At 43.0% G+C, this 22,590-nt stretch overlaps 1 protein-coding gene across 1 annotated transcript in view; it reads right to left on the minus strand.

Moving 5' to 3' along the window:
* Nucleotides 1–4,444: 4,444 nt before the first annotated feature.
* The window catches only part of LOC137883679 (otogelin-like), a gene marked incomplete at its 5' end in the record, with an annotated part of 23,773 nt that continues 5,627 nt past the window's right edge, over nt 4,445–22,590 (minus strand). The window contains 24 exons of the mRNA XM_068725248.1: nt 4,445–6,641; nt 7,803–7,882; nt 10,390–10,435; nt 10,835–10,954; nt 11,178–11,282; nt 11,368–11,543; nt 11,686–11,794; nt 12,723–12,787; nt 12,945–13,043; nt 13,570–13,671; nt 13,787–13,891; nt 14,106–14,210; nt 14,306–14,512; nt 14,747–14,935; nt 15,209–15,347; nt 15,473–15,693; nt 15,783–15,969; nt 16,052–16,141; nt 16,308–16,459; nt 16,566–16,743; nt 17,408–20,406; nt 20,605–20,684; nt 20,996–21,113; nt 22,585–22,590. The exon at nt 22,585–22,590 is cut by the window's right edge and continues 273 nt beyond it. Of these exons, the coding sequence (XP_068581349.1) occupies nt 6,441–6,641; nt 7,803–7,882; nt 10,390–10,435; nt 10,835–10,954; nt 11,178–11,282; nt 11,368–11,543; nt 11,686–11,794; nt 12,723–12,787; nt 12,945–13,043; nt 13,570–13,671; nt 13,787–13,891; nt 14,106–14,210; nt 14,306–14,512; nt 14,747–14,935; nt 15,209–15,347; nt 15,473–15,693; nt 15,783–15,969; nt 16,052–16,141; nt 16,308–16,459; nt 16,566–16,743; nt 17,408–20,406; nt 20,605–20,684; nt 20,996–21,113; nt 22,585–22,590 (5,879 nt within the window). The remainder of the gene's footprint in view (nt 6,642–7,802; nt 7,883–10,389; nt 10,436–10,834; nt 10,955–11,177; nt 11,283–11,367; nt 11,544–11,685; nt 11,795–12,722; nt 12,788–12,944; nt 13,044–13,569; nt 13,672–13,786; nt 13,892–14,105; nt 14,211–14,305; nt 14,513–14,746; nt 14,936–15,208; nt 15,348–15,472; nt 15,694–15,782; nt 15,970–16,051; nt 16,142–16,307; nt 16,460–16,565; nt 16,744–17,407; nt 20,407–20,604; nt 20,685–20,995; nt 21,114–22,584) is intronic.

Genomic DNA, 22,590 nt, shown 5'->3' on the forward strand with positions numbered 1-22,590 from the left:
AAAAAAATCATAGTATAATATGTCGAAAAAGTTCTTTAAAAAAAATCATAGTATAGTATGTCGAAAAAGTTCATTAAAAAAATCATAATATAGTATGTCGAAAAAGTTCATTAAAAAAGTCATAGTATAGTATGTCGAAAAAGTTCTTTAAAAAAATCATAGTATAGTATGTCGAAAAAGTTCGTTAAAAAAATCATAGTATAGTATGTCGAAAAAGTTCATTAAAAAAGTCATAGTATAGTATGTCGAAAAAGTTCTTTAAAAAAATCATAGTATAGTATGTCGAAAAAGTTCATTAAAAAAGTCATAGTATAGTATGTCGAAAAAGTTCTTTAAAAAAATCATAGTATAGTATGTCGAAAAAGTTCATTAAAAAGTCATAGTATAGTATGTCGAAAAAAGTCATAGTATAGTATGTCGAAAAAGTTCTTTAAAAAAATCATAGTATAGTATGTCGAAAAACTTCATAGTATACTATGTCGAAAAACTTCATTAAAAAAGTCATAGTATAGTATGTCGAAAAATGTCATTAAAAAAAACATAATATAGTATGTCGAAAAAAATCATAGTATAGAATGTCGAAAAGTCATAGTATAGTATGTCGAAAAAAGTCATAGTATACTGTCAAAAAACTTCATTAAAAAAATCATAGTATAGTATGTCGAAAAATGTGATTAAAAAAAATCATGGTATAATATGTCGAAAAACTTCATTGAAAAAGTCATAGTATAGTATGTCAAAAAACTTCATTAAAAAGTCATAGTATACTATGTCGAAAAAGTTCTTTAAAAAAGTCATAGTATAGTATGTTGAAAAATGTCATTAAAAAAAAGTCATAGTATAGTATGTCGAAAAAGTTCTTTAAAAAAGTCATAGTATAGTATGTTGAAAAATGTCATTAAAAAAAAGTCATAGTATAGTATGTCGAAAAACTTCATTAAAAAATCATAGTATAGTATGTCGAAAAAAAGTCATAGTATAGAATGTTGAAAAAAGTCGTATAGTATGTTGAAAAAGTTCATTCAAAAAGTCATAGTATAGTATGTCGAAAAAAATCATAGTATAATATGTCGAAAAAGTTCTTTAAAAAAAATCATAGTATAGTATGTCGAAAAAGTTCATTAAAAAAATCATAATATAGTATGTCGAAAAAGTTCATTAAAAAAGTCATAGTATAGTATGTCGAAAAAGTTCTTTAAAAAAATCATAGTATAGTATGTCGAAAAAGTTCTTTAAAAAAATCATAGTATAGTATGTCGAAAAAGTTCATTAAAAAAGTCATAGTATAGTATGTCGAAAAAGTTCTTTAAAAAAATCATAGTATAGTATGTCGAAAAAGTTCATTAAAAAAGTCATAGTATAGTATGTCGAAAAAGTTCTTTAAAAAAATCATAGTATAGTATGTCGAAAAAGTTCTTTAAAAAAATCATAGTATAGTATGTCGAAAAAGTTCATTAAAAAAGTCATAGTATAGTATGTCGAAAAAAGTCATAGTATAGTATGTCGAAAAAGTTCTTTAAAAAAATCATAGTATAGTATGTCGAAAAAAGTCATAGTATACTATGTTGAAAAAGTTCATTAAAAAAGTCATAGTATAGTATGTTGAAAAACTTCATTAAAAAAAATCATAGTATAGTATGTCGAAAAAGTTCATTAAAAAAGTCATAGTATAGTATGTCGAAAAACTTCATAGTATACTATGTCGAAAAACTTCATTAAAAAAGTCATAGTATAGTATGTCGAAAAATGTCATTAAAAAAAACATAATATAGTATGTCGAAAAAAATCATAGTATAGAATGTCGAAAAGTCATAGTATAGTATGTCGAAAAAAGTCATAGTATACTGTCAAAAAACTTCATTAAAAAAATCATAGTATAGTATGTCGAAAAATGTGATTAAAAAAAATCATGGTATAATATGTCGAAAAACTTCATTGAAAAAGTCATAGTATAGTATGTCAAAAAACTTCATTAAAAAGTCATAGTATACTATGTCGAAAAAGTTCTTTAAAAAAGTCATAGTATAGTATGTTGAAAAATGTCATTAAAAAAAAGTCATAGTATAGTATGTCGAAAAACTTCATTAAAAAATCATAGTATAGTATGTCGAAAAAAAGTCATAGTATAGAATGTTGAAAAAAGTCGTATAGTATGTTGAAAAAGTTCATTCAAAAAGTCATAGTATAGTATGTCGAAAAAAATCATAGTATAATATGTCGAAAAAGTTCTTTAAAAAAAATCATAGTATAGTATGTCGAAAAAGTTCATTAAAAAAATCATAATATAGTATGTCGAAAAAGTTCATTAAAAAAGTCATAGTATAGTATGTCGAAAAAGTTCTTTAAAAAAATCATAGTATAGTATGTCGAAAAAGTTCATTAAAAAAGTCATAGTATAGTATGTCGAAAAAGTTCTTTAAAAAAATCATAGTATAGTATGTCGAAAAAGTTCTTTAAAAAAATCATAGTATAGTATGTCGAAAAAGTTCATTAAAAAAGTCATAGTATAGTATGTCGAAAAAAGTCATAGTATAGTATGTCGAAAAAGTTCTTTAAAAAAATCATAGTATAGTATGTCGAAAAAAGTCATAGTATACTATGTTGAAAAAGTTCATTAAAAAAGTCATAGTATAGTATGTTGAAAAACTTCATTAAAAAAAATCATAGTATAGTATGTCGAAAAAGTTCATTAAAAAAGTCATAGTATAGTATGTCGAAAAACTTCATAGTATACTATGTCGAAAAACTTCATTAAAAAAGTCATAGTATAGTATGTCGAAAAATGTCATTAAAAAAAACATAATATAGTATGTCGAAAAAAATCATAGTATAGAATGTCGAAAAGTCATAGTATAGTATGTCGAAAAAAGTCATAGTATACTGTCAAAAAACTTCATTAAAAAAATCATAGTATAGTATGTCGAAAAATGTGATTAAAAAAAATCATGGTATAATATGTCGAAAAACTTCATTGAAAAAGTCATAGTATAGTATGTCAAAAAACTTCATTAAAAAGTCATAGTATACTATGTCGAAAAAGTTCTTTAAAAAAGTCATAGTATAGTATGTTGAAAAATGTCATTAAAAAAAAGTCATAGTATAGTATGTCGAAAAACTTCATTAAAAAATCATAGTATAGTATATCGAAAAATGTCATTTAAAAAAAAATCATAATATAGTATGTCGAAAAAAATTATAGTATAGAATGTCGAAAAAGTTCATTAAAAAAGTCATAGTATAGTATACTGAAAAACGTCATTAAAAAATCATACTATAGTATGTCGAAAAACTTCATTAAAAAATCATACTATAGTATGTCGAAAAACATATATCATGAAAACGTCACAGTATAGTATGTATTAAAATATATCATGAAAACGTCATAATATAGTATGTATTAAAATATGTCATGAAAACGTCATAGTATAGTATGTATTAAAATACTATAATATTACTTTTTTATGACTTTTTCAAAACATACTATACTAAAACTTTTTTATGACTTTTTTCGACGTACTTTACTGTGACTTTTCATGACATTTTCTATATTTTGAACAATTTGCGATTTTGAACAACATACTATACTATGACATATTTATAAAAAAAAAATTCTCTCCTCACAATACTATGATTTTGCGTTACATTTTTTACGTCATACTATGACATTTTATGACATTTTTATGACTTTTTATCCGACAAATAAATACCATGACATTTTTTTTACATTTTTACTACATACTACAATAACATTTTTTTTTTTTCCTCAATATACTACACTATGACATTTTTTTTTTTCTCAATATACCACACTATGACATTTTTATCACTTTTTTTTCAACATACTATCCTATTACTTTTCTGTTCAGACTTCACAGATCTCTACTCAGCGTCTGAGCTCTGTGTGATCTCCTCGTCGGATACAAACGGCGGAGTGTCCCGGCTCGCGTGTCTGCTGAAAGAGATGCTCGGATTTTGTGGGTTCACGGGTCGGTATCGTTTTCCCAACAACTGCCTTCAACATGTGTGTTCAGACCGGCCGGCCAGTCTGGAGTCTGATGTAGACGAGAGGAGGAGGAGCAGATGTCCTGTTGTGACTTCCTCTGATTATCCATCGTCACACATCTGGATTCCTAGTGGACTGATACCGGACACTCCAGACGCTGAACCTAAAGAAGCACCCGTCATGTTTTCATACGCTCTGAACAGCCAAGTCTGAACATTTAACATTTAATGACGCACGTTCTACACAGCACGGAGACTGAATATAGCCAAAATATAATATAACATTCAGTTTAACAGTAACATTAACAATATGACAAAAACAGAACAACGTTACCTGTACTGCGTGTCGTCCTGTTATTAATAAACAAAGCAAACAAGTTACATTTTTACAGGAAATATTTATTGAAAATGCAAATGTACATTTTTATGATACAAATCCTCTTTAAATCGACTAACCAAGTGAATCGTTGAATTATTTTTTTTTAGTATTGTTTTTTCAGAAACATCCTGCAACATTACAGTACAACACATACTTTCACGTGGTAGTCTGCAGGTACAGGTGGGTCTGTTTGATGTGAACATTAAGAATGTATTCCAGAGAGAAACGTGTATTCATAACTTGTTGGACTGTTCCGTCAGTTTGTTCTCCGGTCGGGTCGAGTGCTCCCTTTCTGTCCGCGTTGTCGTCCATAAACATCAGAACGTCTGTGCTCTATCAAACTCCAATAAATAAATAAAGTGCTCCACGTACAGCTGGATTTAAATCAGTTAATACACCTCTCTAGTGTTGATTATATTAAGTATACTTCACATCACTGGATATACAGTTCATTATCTCTCTAACTGTGACATATCTAAGAATCTGATGTGTCAATTAAAAAAAAAAAAAAAGTTATTTACAAAAAACAAGGCACAACATGAGGAATTCTGGGTAAATTCTTGATCTCCAAACAATGACGACGGACTGAACCGAGTCCAGAAGCTGTTTCACACCTCAGAGCTCCTGATCGTCTGTATCACAACCTTTCTTAATAAAGTTTTTGATATCTATCTTTGAATCACACGTGAACTCTACGGAGACGAGTTTCCGTTTAGAAACAAATAACTTACTTCTTCCTTTGCTGAACATTCGTGTTTCTCTGCAGGCCGACCGGGAGGCAGAGCAGCTACAAGGTTGACCTCAAGGTTTTATTAAAGGTGTTCATGTATCATTTTGACATACATTAGTTATTATACTGCATAATGTGAGTATTCGTGGTGTGAGTTAGAGGCTGCCTGTCTCCTCCGTGTTAAAGGACATCTTCACTGTTTTTCTTTGGTGAAATCATTCCTCCTGTTCTTTCTGGCCAATAAGAAGTTCTAATTCCACTTTAAGAGAAGGGCAATTTCACCGTCACCACGTTGCTATTTTTTTTGCAACCAGTGAACAGGAAGTGACCACATCTGGACTGAGGAGGAGTTTACGTAGAGACGCCGTATACGTCTCTGGTAGAGACCTGTCAATCAGCGTGTAGCCCCGCCCCTAAATCATCCCCTGCTTTATGGTGTGTTTGACTCTAAATGGAGCATAATGTACTAAATGAACATCATGCTGTATTGAAGAAGACTGTAAACTAGAGATTGAGACCATAAACTCATGTTTACAATGTTTACTGAGGGAATAAATCAAGAGAGAAGTAGAGTCATTTTAGACTAGACTTCTATACAACCAGAGGAGTCGCCCCCTGGTGGACACTAGAGAGAATGCAGCTTTAACACTTGAAGCATCGGCTTCACTCGGAGGTAGCCGCCTGGTTTTGACAACTCAAGTGAGTATCTTCTAAAGTTACTGTGCTTTTAGGGTTAGATTCCCTCTCGCCTGTCTGGGAAACAGAAAGAAGGTATTTTGTACTAAAAAGATGATGTCAGAATGTGACTGTGGATTTTGTCCTCTGTCACTTACATTATTTGTAAATTAAGAATATGGCCAGTATGAACAGGAGGAATGATGACAGCGTGGAAAAAAAGCACATAACCTCTCCTTTAAGACATGACATCAACAAGATGATGGACTGATGTTAAAATGATACACTGAACAACTTTCAATTAAAACTCTTCTCATATGCAACAACAACAAAATAAAGTCATCGTGTGACGTCGTCATGATTAGGCCACGCTCGTCTTTATGTGACTCTTTTAAAAGTAGTAGATATCAGACGTCAACGGGTCACCTTCGGTGGCGTGCAGTACCACCTCCCGGCCTGCCGAGGCAGCAGAACGACTAACTGGAGTAACCAATCAGAGCTCAGTATTCCACTCTCTCAACATCCTAAAGCAACACGGCTGAGGTTTCTTCTTCCTCTTCTTTTGTTTTGTGGTTCTGGAGAATCTGAACACCGGTTTTGTGTAGTGTATAATGTGTGTGTGTGTATGTGTATATATAGTGTGTGTGTGTGTGTTTAGGACCACTGGCAGGAGCAGTCGGTGGGCTCCTGGATGGTGTAGCTGACCCAGGTGGCGTTGCCGCTGCAGTAGAGCTGCACGGAGCGCCGCTGCAGCCCCGTCTCCCTGCAGCACTTGCAGAATCGAGCGTACGTGTTGATGTTGTAGTTGTAAATGCTGGCGGACGGACACTTCCCGTCACACGACACGATGTTCACCTGCAGGACACAAGAGAGTGTTGCAAAAAGAACCAGCGAAATAACATACATGGAGTTGTTTGAGGGTCATTTCTTACAATCTGCTGTATGTTGTCTGCTGACAATTTAAAAAAAAAAATTGACAATTTTGGACATTTTGGACATATTAGTCAACGACTTTTTACATTTTACGACATGATACACTTTGCCTTTTTTTCGACATGCTATGACTATTTAAGGACTTTTTGGACATCCTATACTTTGACATTTTCTTGACATGCTATACGATGACATTTTTTTATATATATATATACAATTTTAGACATACTATAATATGACTATTTTCATGACACTTGTCTGCATACTATACTATCAATATGCTATACGATGACTTATTTTCATGAAATTTAAGACATACTTTGCTTTGACATGCTATACTTTTGCTTTTAAATGATTTTTTGGACACACTAGTTAAATTTCCCCGCTGCAGGACTAATAAAGGATTATCTTATCATATTTTACACTTTTTTACATATTTTGACAAACTATGACTTTTCATGACATTGTTTTTGCTTACTATAATATACCTTTTTCGACTGGAGCAAAGGGAAGATGCTGAAAATGTGCATCTTCATGGGTGTAATTAAAGTGTGTATGCAGATGATATATTATATTTCTTTGAGTCTAACGGTAACAGTTTCTGTGACTTCTATTTATGTGCTTGAATCATTTATTTTATAAATTCAAAGCATATATTTTGTCCGATAGCATTTAACTCTCAATTGAGATCAACTGAATAATCTCAATTTGGTATTTCTTGACATTTGAAAATGCTGACAGTGTCAACAACTTCACAATCAGAAGACACGACTGTTTGCAGACGATATACTGCTCTACGTTTGGTGACAATGCTCCACGTCATGGCTGAGGAGGGGTTTACTACAGGTTTATTGTGGACTTCATACGCCGACTACCCACAATCTCATACCTCAGCAGATTATTCCATCAATTAATCGGATAAGAACTTTTACTTGTAACAAAAACAGTATTTTTACATTCTGGTACCAGTACTTTTACTTTTCAGTGACAGTACTTCCTCTACTGCTGCGTGGTGTATTTAGAATGTTCTTCCTGTCCTGCTCATAACTCATTAAGAAGTTGAGATTCGGACACAGAACATACCGGCCTGTTGCTGCGACAGTCGTTCTTCCTGATCGTCATCCTCACCGTCACCTTCTGACACGACTTTCCGTCTTCTTTGCCTGTTCACACGACAACAAACCAAATCAGCCGGAACAAAGTTAACGCGGGGTATCCAAAAACAAAAAAAAACATCTGAGATGCATGAAGAGACACAGCGAACACCAGGAAAGAGGATTTCAGAGAAGAGGCTGTAGATCATGCACAAAGTGATTTAGTGGACGGTTGAGTTAGATGAAGGATACAACTACAATACATGAAATATACTTTATATGAAAGCTTTAAAGTTAGAAAGTAACAAAGGAGGAAGCTTAACAAAAATATATAAAGGGCCGATGAGATGCTTCATGCAGTTATCACATACACAAAATGGCTTCATAAAAATCTTTTCAAATATCAATAAAAATTGATGTATAAATAAAATTAATGAAACAAAAAGACAGTTTTTTTTGTAAACATGCTCTGTCAACTTTTCTGCCATTTAAAATACAAAACAAACTGAGCAGTAACATTAAGCTGCTATGTGTGGCATCTGGTGTAAGATTACATATCAGCGCTCTCAATATGGTTTCACTCCTTTCACCAGAAACTCTCATTACTTTTGATCCGTTTGCTCTTTTACAAACAACGCAGCTGTTTTAGTGAAAGTAAGTAATATATCACATTCATAATTATTAATAGAATCATTCAGGAGTCTTCCCACGTGCCCTAAAAACGTCACTCTTAAAAAAGAACAAACGAGACACGTCACTCATGAATAATTATAGGCTTCCATCAAACATCCAATTTTTAAGTAAAATCATTGACATGACAACAACTTCTTGGCACTAAACAAATTGTTTTGATGTCTTTCAATGTGGTTTTTGCCCCACTGACAGTACTAAACTGGTTTGAATCTTCATTAAAGAACACGGAGAACTTTGTGTCTTTAGGTAATGTCACATTTAAGCAGACAAATATGACATGCGGAGTTCCCCTTGGCTGCATTCTGGGGCCTCTTCTGTTTGAATTCTAACTGCTTTCACTGACTCAGATTGTGGAAAACAACAAAATAAGTTACCATGATTATGCAGATGACACACACATTTACATAACCATGGTCCAATAACAGCATGGAGTAAATGCATTGGACAAATCAACGGATTTTCTTCAATCTCAAAGACAAAACTGAGTTTGCTGTATTTCAATCGTCAATGTTAAAAACCACAGACAATGTCAGAAATCTTGGTGTAGTCACGGACTCGGACCTAAGTATCAACAGCCACACATTTTTGAGCAAAATTTGAACTCTGGATGCTGAAAATAACTCCTTCCTCTCCGCTACTCTATTTCTACTCTATTATTTAGAGTCTTTTTAAATGACCACACAGGCGATTGTTGACGTGTTTGCGCTGATGAGTCTTTAATAAGTAACAAGCCTCACATAGCAGCTTCAGTTCCCCTCACAGCTCCCCCTGGTGGCGGAGCAGCACAGCGGCTGTGGTGCAGCAGCATGCAGACCTTCTACAGCAGCTACAGACACCGACCCACATCAGTATCTACTGACACATGCAGACGTCTAAGCCCGACTACTGGGCAACTACCAACAGCACATTGTTGGCAATCAACAATGCACTGCCCAGACAGTGCTAAATGGGGAAAGAGTTTCGCTGTCGTGTTACATGTACGTGATCCACAGGGAGGGGCGGGGGGGTCAATGCTCGTTACCGTCCTCTCAAGTGTGACGTCATTCTCGGCCTGCGCACAGGATTCTGTCCCCGCCTCCTTGAAGGTGTTGAATCACCTTTAATTACTTCAGTATCACATGTTTTAAGATCAAAACGTACAAAAAAGGGAATTCACAAGCAATCGTGAGAAGTTAACAGCTCCATGAAGCGAGGAGGATGCAACATCTGCATCATAAATGTTATAAATATTCATATTTATTTTATTTTGGCAGCATGATTTGGTTTTATTCTACTCCACAGAGACCTGGAATGAGACAGCAGTTGAGAGGACTGTTTGGTTGCAGTCAGACTTCCTGTGTGTTTTATCGATTTTTTGTTTTTTGGAGGGAGTACATTGTTGAATATCAACAATGGCACTGACAAGCCTTGTTGTTTTGGTACCTCGTTCACAGTTTGTGTTAACTGTGGGAGTCAGGGGGCTAACGGGGAAAGGGAACAGAGAGAATCCAGTACCTGGGGGGATTGGTACATGATGGTAAGCTGCAGCACATAAACCACAAACCCATTTGCATGTGATCAGATGCTTTTCAGTGACTCTACTACTTCTATCACTTGGCACCTTGAAAGAGTTATCCGTTGCCATTCGTTACTGAATTCACTGAAAAGCACGCTGACAGATCTCTCTAATCTGAGTAAACAGCAGACAAATTTAAACAGAAAACAACAGCTGGGATCCAACTGGATGAACGTCGGTTGAAGATTTTTGGACTGAAACGGACAAAGCTGAAGGGCAAACATGTTGGAAACATGTTGAGCGGCAGGTGAAGGCGCTCTTCAGTGTCAGCAGCCTACAGCTCTACTGTAACTACAGACTCGCCGCTACGCTCAGATCAGATACTCACACGTCTTGCAGCATCCGTCCATGTAACTTACGATAGTTCCTCCGACCTGAGAGCAGAGGAGACGCAAATAAAGAGAATGTGAGTTTGTGTTCAGAGGGTTGGTGGCTGTGCAAATATTCAATGTGTCAGATGACAATTTGAGGAATTCTGCATTTTATCGCCGGAAAAAGCTTTTAGAATCAGTCGTTCAATAACTGTTTCTGGCATGTTAAAAGTGTGTGTGTGTGTGTGTGTGTGTGTGTGAGTGTGAGAGAGAGAGAGAGAGAGAGAGAGAGAGAGAGAGAGAGAGAGTGTGTGTGTGTGTGTGTGTGTGTGTGTGTGTGTGTGTGTGTGAGAGAGAGAGAGAGAGAGAGAGAGAGAGAGAGAGAGAGAGTGTGTGTGTGTGTGTGTGTGTGTGTGTGTGTGTGTGTGTGTGTGTGTGTGTGTGTGTGTGTGTGCTGCTGACCTTCATACACTCTGTTTCGTTGAATGGTGGGCAGCTGTAGGAGTAGGAAATGAGCGTTGGTCCCGACAGAGTATCTGTGCAGTCAAACTTCACACAGTTTGATACCCAGGACTTCCCCGGCTGAAAACACAGCGGCAGCATCAACTGATGTACTAGTACTACTACTACTACTACTAGTACTACTACTAGTCCTGATGGCTAACCTGACTCAGGGTTAGACAAACAGGGACGAAAAACACTTTTTGGGGATCGATGAGACTTGTTAAACTCAAGTTGCAGTGAGAACCTAATAATTCAGTATTACTAATAAACCATAACTGAAGTATAACTAGTTGACTTCTACCTTGTAGAGGACAGCTGTCCCGTTCTCGTGTTCGTAGAGGCAGGAAATATTCTTACAAACACCGCAGCACGTCGTCTGGTCCTTCGGGGGAACGTAGATCTGATTCTGAAACACGGGGAAGATTAGTTTTATATATGTGTGTGTGTGTGTGTGTGTGTGTGTGTGTGTGTGTGTGTGCTGGTGGTCTTACTGGTTGGCAGTGGGCGGAGCAGTTGATGCTGTTGCTGCGCAGCAGGTGGAAGCCGCTCGTCGGGTCGAGGCTGCGGCTGCACTGCCGGCTGTGACACACGCCGTCACGGTGCTCCACCAGAGTCTGACCCGGACGCAACACGCCGCGCTCGCCGAACACACACACCGCCTCGCGCACTGAACACACACACACACACACACACACACACACACACACACAATGTTCATTTTGGGGGGAAATATTAATCAAGTTGAATATAATTGTTATGAGAGAAAGTGTGCAGCAGTAGTTGCAGAACGTAGAGCCGGTCTAACTCACCACACTTGTATCTTTTGCAGGCGCACTGGTTCTGTGGGTCGGACTGGAGGGCCCGGTCCAGCTGGGCGGCTTCTCCCTGAAGAGCAGAAAGAGAACCGAACCAGAGACACTTAAGGAACACACAGAACACACACAGAGAACCAGAGACACTTAGAGAACACACAGAGAACCAGAGACACTTAGAAAACACACAGAGAACCAGGGACACTTAGAGAACACACAGAGAACATACACAGAGAACCAGGGACACTTAGAGAACACACAGAGAACACACAGAGAACCAGGGACACTTAGAGAACACACAGAGAACACACAGAGAACCAGGGACACTTAGAGAACACACAGAGAACATACACAGAGAACCAGAGACACTTAGAGAACACACAGAGAACCAGGGACACTTAGAGAACACACAGAGAACATACACAGAGAACCAGAGACACTTAGAGAACACACAGAGAACCAGGGACACTTAGAGAACACACAGAGAACACACAGAGAACCAGGGACACTTAGAGAACACACAGAGAACATACACAGAGAACCAGAGACACTTAGAGAACACACAGAGAACCAGGGACACTTAGAGAACACACAGAGAACATACACAGAGAACCAGAGACACTTAGAGAACACACAGAGAACCAGGGACACTTAGAGAACACACAGAGAACATACACAGAGAACCAGAGACACTTAGAGAACACACAGAGAACCAGGGACACTTAGAGAACACACAGAGAACATACAACGAGAACCAGGGACACTTAGAAAACACACAGAGAACATACACAGAGAACCAGGGACACTTAGAGAACACACAGAGAACATACACAGAGAACCAGAGACACTTAGAGAACACACAGAGAACCAGGGACACTTAGAGAACACACAGAGAACATACAACGAGAACCAGGGACACTTAGAAAACACACAGAGAACATACACAGAGAACCAGAGACACTTAGAGAACACACAGAGAACACATATATTGAACCGATTGGCTGAGTGAGTTATACATCATATTAAAAACAGACTAAATATTTAAAGTCATGACATACCAGGCCACATTTTGGGGAGGCGATCTTCTCACAGGAACACTCTGAAATCACAAAAACATGAGCGGCATCATCTTCACGTTCCAGCTGAGTTCAGGCTTCAGGCTGATCAACACATTCTGAAGTTAAAACCGATTTAAACCCTCTTTGTAAACGTGGAGGTGGAGCTTAATCTCATTTAACAGCTGGGCCTCGTCGTACCGCATGTTTGGTTCAGACAGCAGCGACTCGGACTGGACACGGACGCCACCGACATCCCAACAGGACAGACAAGCAGAGGACACCTGTAGGGCTCACACACTGCGCACACACACACACACACACACACACACACACACACACACACACACACACACACACAAAGTTGCATTGGAGCAGACGAATCAGCCAGGTGAAAAGTTTCTGTTAAATAGAGTATATTATATGATTCTATGGGCATATTTTAGCAACAAGAAGTTGTATTATTACTAAACCAGGTGGTAACCTCCGGTTCTGTTGAGTGTGTTAAAGCTGCATTCTCTCTAGTGTCCACCAGGGGGCGACTCCTCTGGTTGTATAGAAGTCTAGTCTAAAATGACTCTACTTCTCTCTTGATTTATTCCCTCAGTAAACATTGTAAACATGAGTTTATGGTCTCAATCTCTAGTTTACAGTCTTCTTCAATACAGCATGATGTTCATTTAGTACATTATGCTCCATTTAGAGTCAAACAGACCAGAAAGCAGGGGATGATTTATTGCCCACTTGGCAATAAACCTGATTCTGATCTTGGTCACAATTCTTAAACAAACAACTGCAAAGATATCTAAAATGATATGCATCTGACCACATTGGTAGGCGGGGCAGCAGCGGTCCGTGGTGTTACCGTCCACCGTCAGCACCTCGCCGTCCTGGCAGAGAGGAGGCGTCTCCGGACACGAAGAACACACTGCGGGTAAAAAACACACACACACACACACACACTTCATTCGTCACAGCGACGGCTTGGCGTTAACCTGCTGGTGAGTCACCGGTACTTAAATGTTTGGACTTTTTGAACTGACTGCAGATGTGGGCGAGACAGCAGCTGCCGTCGGCTCTGGTGGCGATCAGAGTCTGGTCGTCTCTGCAGGCGGGAACGACCGACTCGCAGAGTTCAGGATCGCACTCTGAAACGAGAAAGGAATCGTTCCAAGCTTTAGGAAATATCTTAGACCTTCTTTATAGTAATAATCTTACAATATGGGCCCTTTAAGATACTGCACTAGTTAACCTAAAGACACGAAACATCTGTGTTGGTATCACTTGATACAGATGTTGGTGGTAAACATTGGTAGAATAAAGAGAAGCCGTCAGAGTTCATCGACCAGAGAGGAAACTCACCGCACACGTAGTCCGGACAGCAGGAGTCCTGTCGGTAGTACGACACCAGCTTCTCCCCGTATTTACACTCAGGAGGGATCAGGTCACACAGGCTCTGGTTACACACTGCACACAGTAAAAGAAAAGACACTGAGCCTCACACTTTACGCTGTTCTCTGGAGGATTTGAATCTGAAGCCCGGGATCCAGACGCGGCCTCACCGCAGACTTTCCGCGGGCAGCAGCTGGCGTCGTCGGCCAGGCTGATGAGCACCTCCGCCGCTCGACGGCACGCCGGCGCCGCATCGGAGCAGTCGTACACCACGGGAGCCACGGTGTCGTTGTCGCAGCGGTACATGCAGCAGGCGTCCCTGGAGGCCTTCCACACTTCGCCGTGTGCACGGGGAGCGCCGGAGCTGTCGGTGCAGGCTGTGAACAAACACAACACACAGCCGTGATCTCTGGATCTCTGGATCTCTGGTGCTGAAGCAGACTTCAAACGACACAACATCAACACGCTGTGGTAACTTCAGTTCATTGGTTGCCAAAGAAACGAGATGGCGACGGCGACCCAATGGGTGCCGTCACGGTGACTACGTCCACTTCTGACATACGCTCTACGGTGACGTAGACTGACATGCCTTCGGTAAACTGTCGTCTTACCACACTTGTCCGGCGAGATGCAGAGGGCGGAGTACGGCCGGTGGAGGAGCGTTCCCTCGGGGCACACGCAGCCCTCGGTCAGGCCTGAACACTGGTCCGGGTCCGAGTCGAAGTCGTGGTTGGGGCAGGACTGAGACGTGCAGGCCGGCAGGCAGGCCTGATACCGGAGAGCAGCGGGACACGAGAAGGCTGCCGGAGGAGACACACGCACTTTACTTCAGGAAGGTGTTCGTTTAAAAAGCTACGTTCAGAGACACGGCAGTTCAAAGCGTTTTACATAAAACTTAGGTCAGTTGTTCTCTGCGCACATCTGTCTCAACAGATGTGTGAGAGATATTTAACCGTATTTTACTTGGATCGCTCCCTGATCCAAATCACAGCATTTGTGTTTTAAGGCTCTTCACACAGAAGAGAGTTTCCCTCAAAGAGAAGCTTGTGAGCGTCGTCTGACAGGAGTCTTACGGCAGTAGTCTGGTCTCCTCCACTCGATGCAGATGTTGAATTTGTGGCACGACGCCACGTAGGCCGCCAGCGCCACGCACTGGTTGTTGACGTACTCGGCATCTCGAACCCAAACCTCACAGAAGGTGCTCGGCGGGACCTGGAAACCAGAAAGAAAAAAAACCCATCTCCTGATTAAATGATATGAAGCAAAGCGTCTACCGGCTCCCCTATAAGTAGTAGGGGAACGTGGGAAGGTGAGTTGACGGACGGGTCGTAACGTACGAAGGCGTGGCAGCGCTCGAAGGCGTCGTCCCGCAGCATGAGCAGGCAGCCGGAGCAGTCGCTCGTGGAGCAGTTGAGCTCGCGGCGGCGGCTGTGGCTGACGTAGCCCGTGGTGTTGGGGACCTGCCAGCTGTCGATGAACACGGCCGGATCCTCGCTCGGACCCACCGTGGTGCCGTTGGCCAAAGTCAGGTCGTTTGTTGGGTCTCCGTCGCAGAAACCTGAGAGAGAAGGGTTCCACAAAAACACCAGATTAACCGTGTCCGTTAAAGCGGTTTACAGAGCAGCTAGTGCAGCGAGAAGCTCTTACCACAGAGGCCCATTGTGCGCAGCTTGTTGCCGGAGCTGTCGGTGTCGATCACCAGCATGCCGGTGCTGTGGTACCACTGCAGCTTGAGACCGGCCGGGCTGCGGATCAGGTACATGTTGCCGGTGTCGTAGATCTCGAAGCCAAACTTTTTGAATCGAGGCCTGGCGTAGCGCGTGTTGACGTAGAGCTGAAAAGAAGGCGTGATCAGACGCTGCCTGTGTGTGACAGCTGTGTTTGTATGCAAACGTGTTGAGTGTTAAGCTTCTCACCCTCCTCTGCAGCCTGTTGATGATGATGTGGTTGGATTTGTGCGTGATGTTGAGCGCCACCAGACACAGGTTGGTGAAGTTCCAGAGGAGCTTTGGAAAGAACATCAATAAGTAAACTTCCCCAGATGATTACTGACAGTAAGACAATCATTTTTTAGTTTTCTGAATCTGTGTATATATATATATATATATATATATATATATATATATATATATATATATATATATATATACGGTGTATTAGATATTGACATACTGGTGACTCTGAATCAGCAGGACACTCCTGAACCAGGACACTGACGGTCTCGTTGGGCAGCTGGGTCACGATGTAAGAGGCGGCCTTGTAGACGGCGACGCTGTTCCCGTCAAACGTGATCACGTTCAGATCCGGAAACATCGAGCAGCGACCTGGAGCACACGGGAGGGACGACAGTGAGAACCTGAAACTATCGGGCCACAGCTGAGGGGAAACATCGCTGGTCTGGAGAAATGATTAAGACGTGTTTTCCCTCACATGGACAGTCCCACTTTGGGCAGCACTTGTCTCCGTTGACCAGAACGGCAAAGCCGAGCAGGCCGCAGTTCGGGGGGTCGGCGGTGAACGGGCAGCTCTGAGATTTGTTGAAGAGGACGAGCTGGTTGTTGACGCAGATGTACTTGGTGCACTCGTCGACGATCTCTGCGTACGGAGGCTGGACGGAGACACATTGAAAAAAAGAAAATGAAAACCAAGAAGTGACACAACAAAGAGGTTTGTAAGCAGGAAGGAAAAGCAGTAGAGACTGATTCAACTAAAAACTCTAAATCTCAAATGTGGACATTCATTCCATTGTGATCAATCGCAGCCTTTTCTGGAGCTTTTGACCACATACCATGGCCTACTTCAGTGACTTCTTCAGGTGTCATCACGTGACTTAGTACCAAATATTGGTCAAATGACACCAAGTGGTTGAATACGTTGTCTCTCCCCAAATGAGATATACGACCCCATGATTTATGTTAAGAACGACTTTATCTAGGGACTTTAGAACGTCTCTTTTTACCCCGTACAAAAGCAGTCAAATACACCGTTCTTTACGGCGTTTTCTCTTATAGTAACGAGCCCCTCCTTCTGTTTTTCACAGCCAGTAACCCCAAAGTCTCTAGAACCAATCGGTCAAGAGTAAAGCCAGACCGATTCAGGATGTGATTAGTGACATCCTATGACAGACACTGAAAATAAAGGCGTTTATTGCCATTTTCGGCTTTCCATGCCACTCATGTGACTAGTGACCATAGCTTTAGAATATTTTACTTCAGATTTACTGTCTCTGTTACTGATTGTGAATGATGTGACTGAAGTGAAGATCAACCTACGGTGCACATCCTCGTAGGCGGTACAGCCCTGGACGTCGTCACCTCTGCCGGCGGTCTGGTCGTTCCCAAAGGTGTGGAGAGCGATGACGCTGCAGGAGGACCGGTGCGATCGACTCCGTCCCGCTCAGTAGTTTGGACCGAGGTGGCTGCCGGCAGTGACGTCGTAGAGGGAACAGCGGGCTTCTGGGTAGAGATCGGGCGAGCGTCAGGCGGAGGCGTCGCCGGTCGGGACGCGGACGTTGACGTGTCGCTCTCTTTGGTCGTCGGGGTTTTCTCAGGTGTGGCCGACTCTTCGGTGGTTGTCGTGGGGACAGCTGTAGATACCGGGACCGTCGCGAGAGTGGGAACAGGCGCCGGAGCGCCGGCGGTGGTGGTGAGGCCGTGAGCCACCGCTGCGGTTGTGTCGGCGAGTTCGGTGGTGCTCGACGTAGCGACAGACTCAGCAGATGTTGTGACAGTTGCGGACGGCGACCCTGACGTGGTTGCTGTTCCAGAACTCATGACCGAAGGTGGACCGGGAGTGGTTGATCTGGTTGTTGATGCCGGGGGCCTTGTTGTTGCGGTGACCGGCCTGGTGGTTGACCTCTCAGTCGACGTGATTTTGGGGGTAACTCTTGTTGTCACAGGAACCCTGGGTGTCGATCTGACGGAGGTCGTCCGTGCCATGGTGGTGGTGGTCGTTGTCGCCGCTGTGGATCTTTCAGTGGACACCAACCGGGTGGTGACTATGTCCCGGACAGTCGTCGGCCTTGGAGCTGCGGTGGAAGCAGTAGTCGTCTGCGGCGGAGACCAAGATGGAGGCGGCGTGGTTGTAGCTCTCGTTGACACCTCCGCTCTGCCGGTCACTGGATGTGTCGTCTCTGCAATCGACTGAACGATGACGGGTCTGAGCGTGGCGGTGACAACACCCGGTGGAGCTCTTGTAGAGACGGTGGTGAGAAGTGTCTCAGGAACACCAGGCGCAGGTGGCGGCGGAGGAGTAGCCAGTTTCCTGGTGGTGGTGGCTGCAAGTTCTGTGGTTGAGATTTCAGGAGGCGTTGTAGTTTTGGCGGTGGTGGCTGTGACAGCAGCTGATGTCGCAGAGGTGACAAACGCCGTTGACGTTACGGGAAGCCGTGGTACTTCAGTAGTTTTAGCGGAAGTGACTTCAAGGACGACAGTTTTAGACGCGACCTCCGGTTGCGTCTTCACTGTGGGGCTAGAGACCGAGGTGGAGGAGGTGTCCCAATGCCACGGCTCGGAGATACGGACGGTAGACGCAGGACGGGTGGAGCTCTCTGCTGTTGGTAAACTTGGCAAATCAGTGGTTTTCGTAGGAGGCATTGGCGGTACAGTTGGTTTTGTCGTAACAGGAGGGCCAGTGGACACGGTGGACATCTCTGGAGGTCTGGAAGTTGTGGTCCGAGTGGTTTTCTCCGCCGTTGAGACGGTGGTAGTCCAGGAGGTTCTCTCGGCATAAGTCGTGGTGGTGGAAACGGGAGAAGTTGGGATGTCAGTAGTCTTCAAAGGTGTAGGTGCAGCTGTTGTTGTAAAATCTGCCGGTGTTTCAGACACAGTGGATTCAAGTATGGTCACTTTCTTCGTTGTTGTTGTTGTTCTCCAGTCTGTTGCAGCTGAGGAAGGAGCGGATGGTGCAGTTGTAGTCGATGCAACGGGGATTGGAGATGGCGTCGGTATCTCAGGAACAGCCGTTGCAGAAGTTGTAAGTTCAGCGGGAGCGGTGTGCAGAATCTTCTCTGTGGCAGCAGGCGGTGATGTTGTCTGTGGACTTATGTGAGGTGTTGTTCTACTGGTGGTGAAAGGTGCAACTGGTGTCACTGATCCTGTGGTTTGAGCTGAAGTGACTGTGGGTAAAGACGTAGTTCCTGTTTCAACAGGAGGTGAGATGGGGAGAGGTGAGGAGGTTACTGAGGCTGTGCTTGGTAAGCCTGAAGGAATGGGTGTAGTTGTTGGTGTTGTTGGGGGAAGTTGCTCCACTATTACAGGCTTTGTGATGGTGTCTGTTATTGCAGTGGTAGCTGAACTAGGAACGGTAGTCCGGTCTGTAACTGGAGTCGTCTCTGAGACCGGAGCAGGACTTGCACTAGAGGCGGTTACAACCGGAGTGACTGCTGCTGAATGTGTCGTAGTCTCTGTGGTTGGATGCACGACAACAGGAGGAGGGGTACTGACGGCGGTCGGCCCTTCAACGGAGCTTGCGGTCGGTGTTGCGGCGGTAGATGGCTGCAGGGTTGTGGCAGCGGTGGTGGAGAAAAGCGGCTGCGGGAGGTCGGTGGGCTTGATGGAGGAGGTGAAGGGAGCCGTGATGGCGAGAGGAGCGCTGCTCGTTCTGGTCGTGATGGGGCCGGCGGTGGAGCTCGCAGCTCTGGTGGTCCACGCTGCAGCGGCGGTCAAAGCTGCAGTCGCTCCGACGGTGGACAGCGGCTCCTCCACCTCCGGCCTGACAGCGGGGGGCGCTGTTGGAGGAGACGGTGGTCCTGATGTTGGAGGAGACGGTGGTCCTGATGTTGGAGGAGACGGTGGTCCTGGTGTTGGAGGAGACGGTGGTCCTGGTGTTGGAGGAGACGGTGGTCCTGGTGTTGGAGGAGACGGTGGTCCTGGTGTTGGAGGAGACGGTGGTCCTGATGTTGGAGGAGACGGTGGTCCTGGTGTTGGAGGAGACGGTGGTCCTGATGTTGGAGGAGACGGTGGTCCTGATGTCCTGGAAAGTTCAGGAGCTGCAGAAGTAGAGACGGCGACCGGACGGGTCGGCTCTTCAGGAGCCGGCGGCGCTTTAGACGAGGTCGTCTGTGTGCTAACGGCGGTACTAGTGGTGGTGGTTTTACTGGTGGGAGCGGTGGGTGGAGGGGTGGAGGGTGCTGCTGTGGTGGTAGTGGTGGTGGTGGTGGTGGTGGTGGTCTGGAGGGGGCTGGTGGAGGCAGCAGCGCTCGTGGTGGCTGCAGAAGTGACAGCTGCAGAGGACGGCGTTACAGGATGCACAGCAACCGGGCCCTTAATGCCTGAACCCAAACAATAAAGAGAGTTAGAGAAGCACCGACAGTTCATGAGACCAACGGAGAGGAGCGAAGCTTCGGGTCTTATTTCACGGAGGGTTCAGAGGTCATGTTCGTTGTTCTCCTGACTCTTCATCACCTCTGTTCTCTGCTCATTTCAGGGATTTGATATTACAATGTCAATGATGCCGACAAGATACTCACAGTCCGCAACGAAGACACAGCGACGGGTGACCTCATCCAGGACCATGTGGGGGGGGCAGACGGGAAGGCAGCCCTCCACTCTGTACAGAGAGCGACACGCAGCCGTGAAAAACAAAGGAAAAGTACAATGAAACGTACAATAAAGGTCGCGTTTAAGGTCGTAAAACACATTTGACTGGATTCAAACATCCCTTCCACATCTTTTCAGTGCAAAAACATAAATAAACTGTGAATATGATGCGTGGAATATCTCAGTTTTGCTGCAGAGATTATGTTCTAATTGGAGCAAAGAGTACGACGTGTTCGTTGTCTCTTTTTTCCCACGTGAAGCTCCGTCAGATGTTTAATTAGAGCTCAGCGGAGGCCTGGTGTGTGTCTCTCTAAGTCTCACTGTGGGACGGCGACGCAGGCTTCAGCTGACGGGTCGCTGCAGGTCTTGAAGCACGGGACGACGCAGGAATCGTACCGCCACTGACACCGAGGACCCGGCAGGGCGTCCGCGCTGGGGCCTGATGAAAACAACACACACACACACACACACACACAGAACATTTACACTTTGTGTTAAACCCTCTGAACCTGGTAGCAGGTTTAAAAAGCTTGTCTTAAACAGACATTATCGTCGGAATTCCAACTTTCTGACGGCCCTTGAACACATCACGGATGAACGCTTTTGTCAGGAGAAGCAAAAAGACACGATTGAGTTCCGTGACGTATAAACACCTCTAAACTGTTTGTGGTTCAGTGGTCTGAGTCCTTAAAGTTGCATCATGATCTCCTTCATGTTTTGTAACAGTTGCATGATTACATCAATGGTGTGTTTGGAACTGCGTGAACTCGATTTGAGCACAGCTCTGCCTCGAGATGTGAGCGAATGCAACAATGAGACCACTTCTGGTTCCAAAGAAGAACTCAAATGTTTCCCCGGCGGAGCAGTAAGGTGATGAAGGCAGACGCTCTCGCCGTGAACCTGTTCCACATTCACTGCAGTCAACAGGAAACACTATCTGCTCCCCGGCTCTTTCCATCAACCAACACAAACTGCAGTATTTTTAGCGTCGGTGATTAGCCCGGCTGCTGTCTGAGCGCAGAATGCAGCCGGAGGAGGAGTCACTGCTCTTCACCCTTAACCCCGCCCCCCCCCCCCGGTGGCCAGCTGACCGCTGAGGCTTAAAAATACAACCAGAACCTCGACACACCTTCTTCAGATTATACCAACAAACTGTGTGTTGGTGAGGAAGCACATCCACTTAAATAAACAACTCCTCATAGTTATGATTTCTGTTTATATGAACAAAGACTTCTTATCACAGGGTTCGAAATATCGGGAGTCCAGAGACATGAACTGCTCAGAAAGCCGAATATGAGCTCAAAAACGTCGTTGTTCTTTCTTTCTGAATGTATATTTTTCTGTAATGTAATGGAGGTACGGTCCCTCATTGCACAGGAAAACTGTTTGCGCACAACTACAGTAATTAAGGTACTTTGAGGCGGGGCGTCGGTCTGTAAACTGTGATTTTCTTCTCATTTCTCAGTTTGCAGATCCTCGATTCCTTTCCTCGCCTCCTCTCCCTCGCGTCTTAGTCCCTCCCACCTGATTTGCGAGCAGGGAGGAGAGGAAGAGACTCGAGGAGAGAGGAGTCAAGGAGACAGGCATTTAACAAAAGATATATTATATATTGTTTAATTAAATTAAATTAAATAAAGTTTAATTTTATTTAATCCATTACATTTGATGTGCATGTCCGCATGCATTAAATTAATTTTATTTATTTTATTTTATTTATTAATATTTCATATTGTGTCATAGTTTTCTCTTTATTATAATGTATGAGTCGAGGCAGTGGACATTTCTTACTGAGGCTATAAATCACTGAATGTTTTCAAAAGCACTAAAATCAAATCCGTTATTTTTTTTGTCATCAATCGCAGTTTTGTGTGATGCGTTCGCTGTCCGCTGGTCGTTTCAGTGCCGCTGACCTGTCA

The sequence above is a fragment of the Cebidichthys violaceus genome, unplaced genomic scaffold, assembly GCF_023349555.1.
Source record: "Cebidichthys violaceus isolate CVI_PGR_0920_01 unplaced genomic scaffold, fCebVio1.0.p SCAF_343, whole genome shotgun sequence".
NCBI classification, from domain to species: Eukaryota; Metazoa; Chordata; class Actinopteri; order Perciformes; family Stichaeidae; genus Cebidichthys; species Cebidichthys violaceus.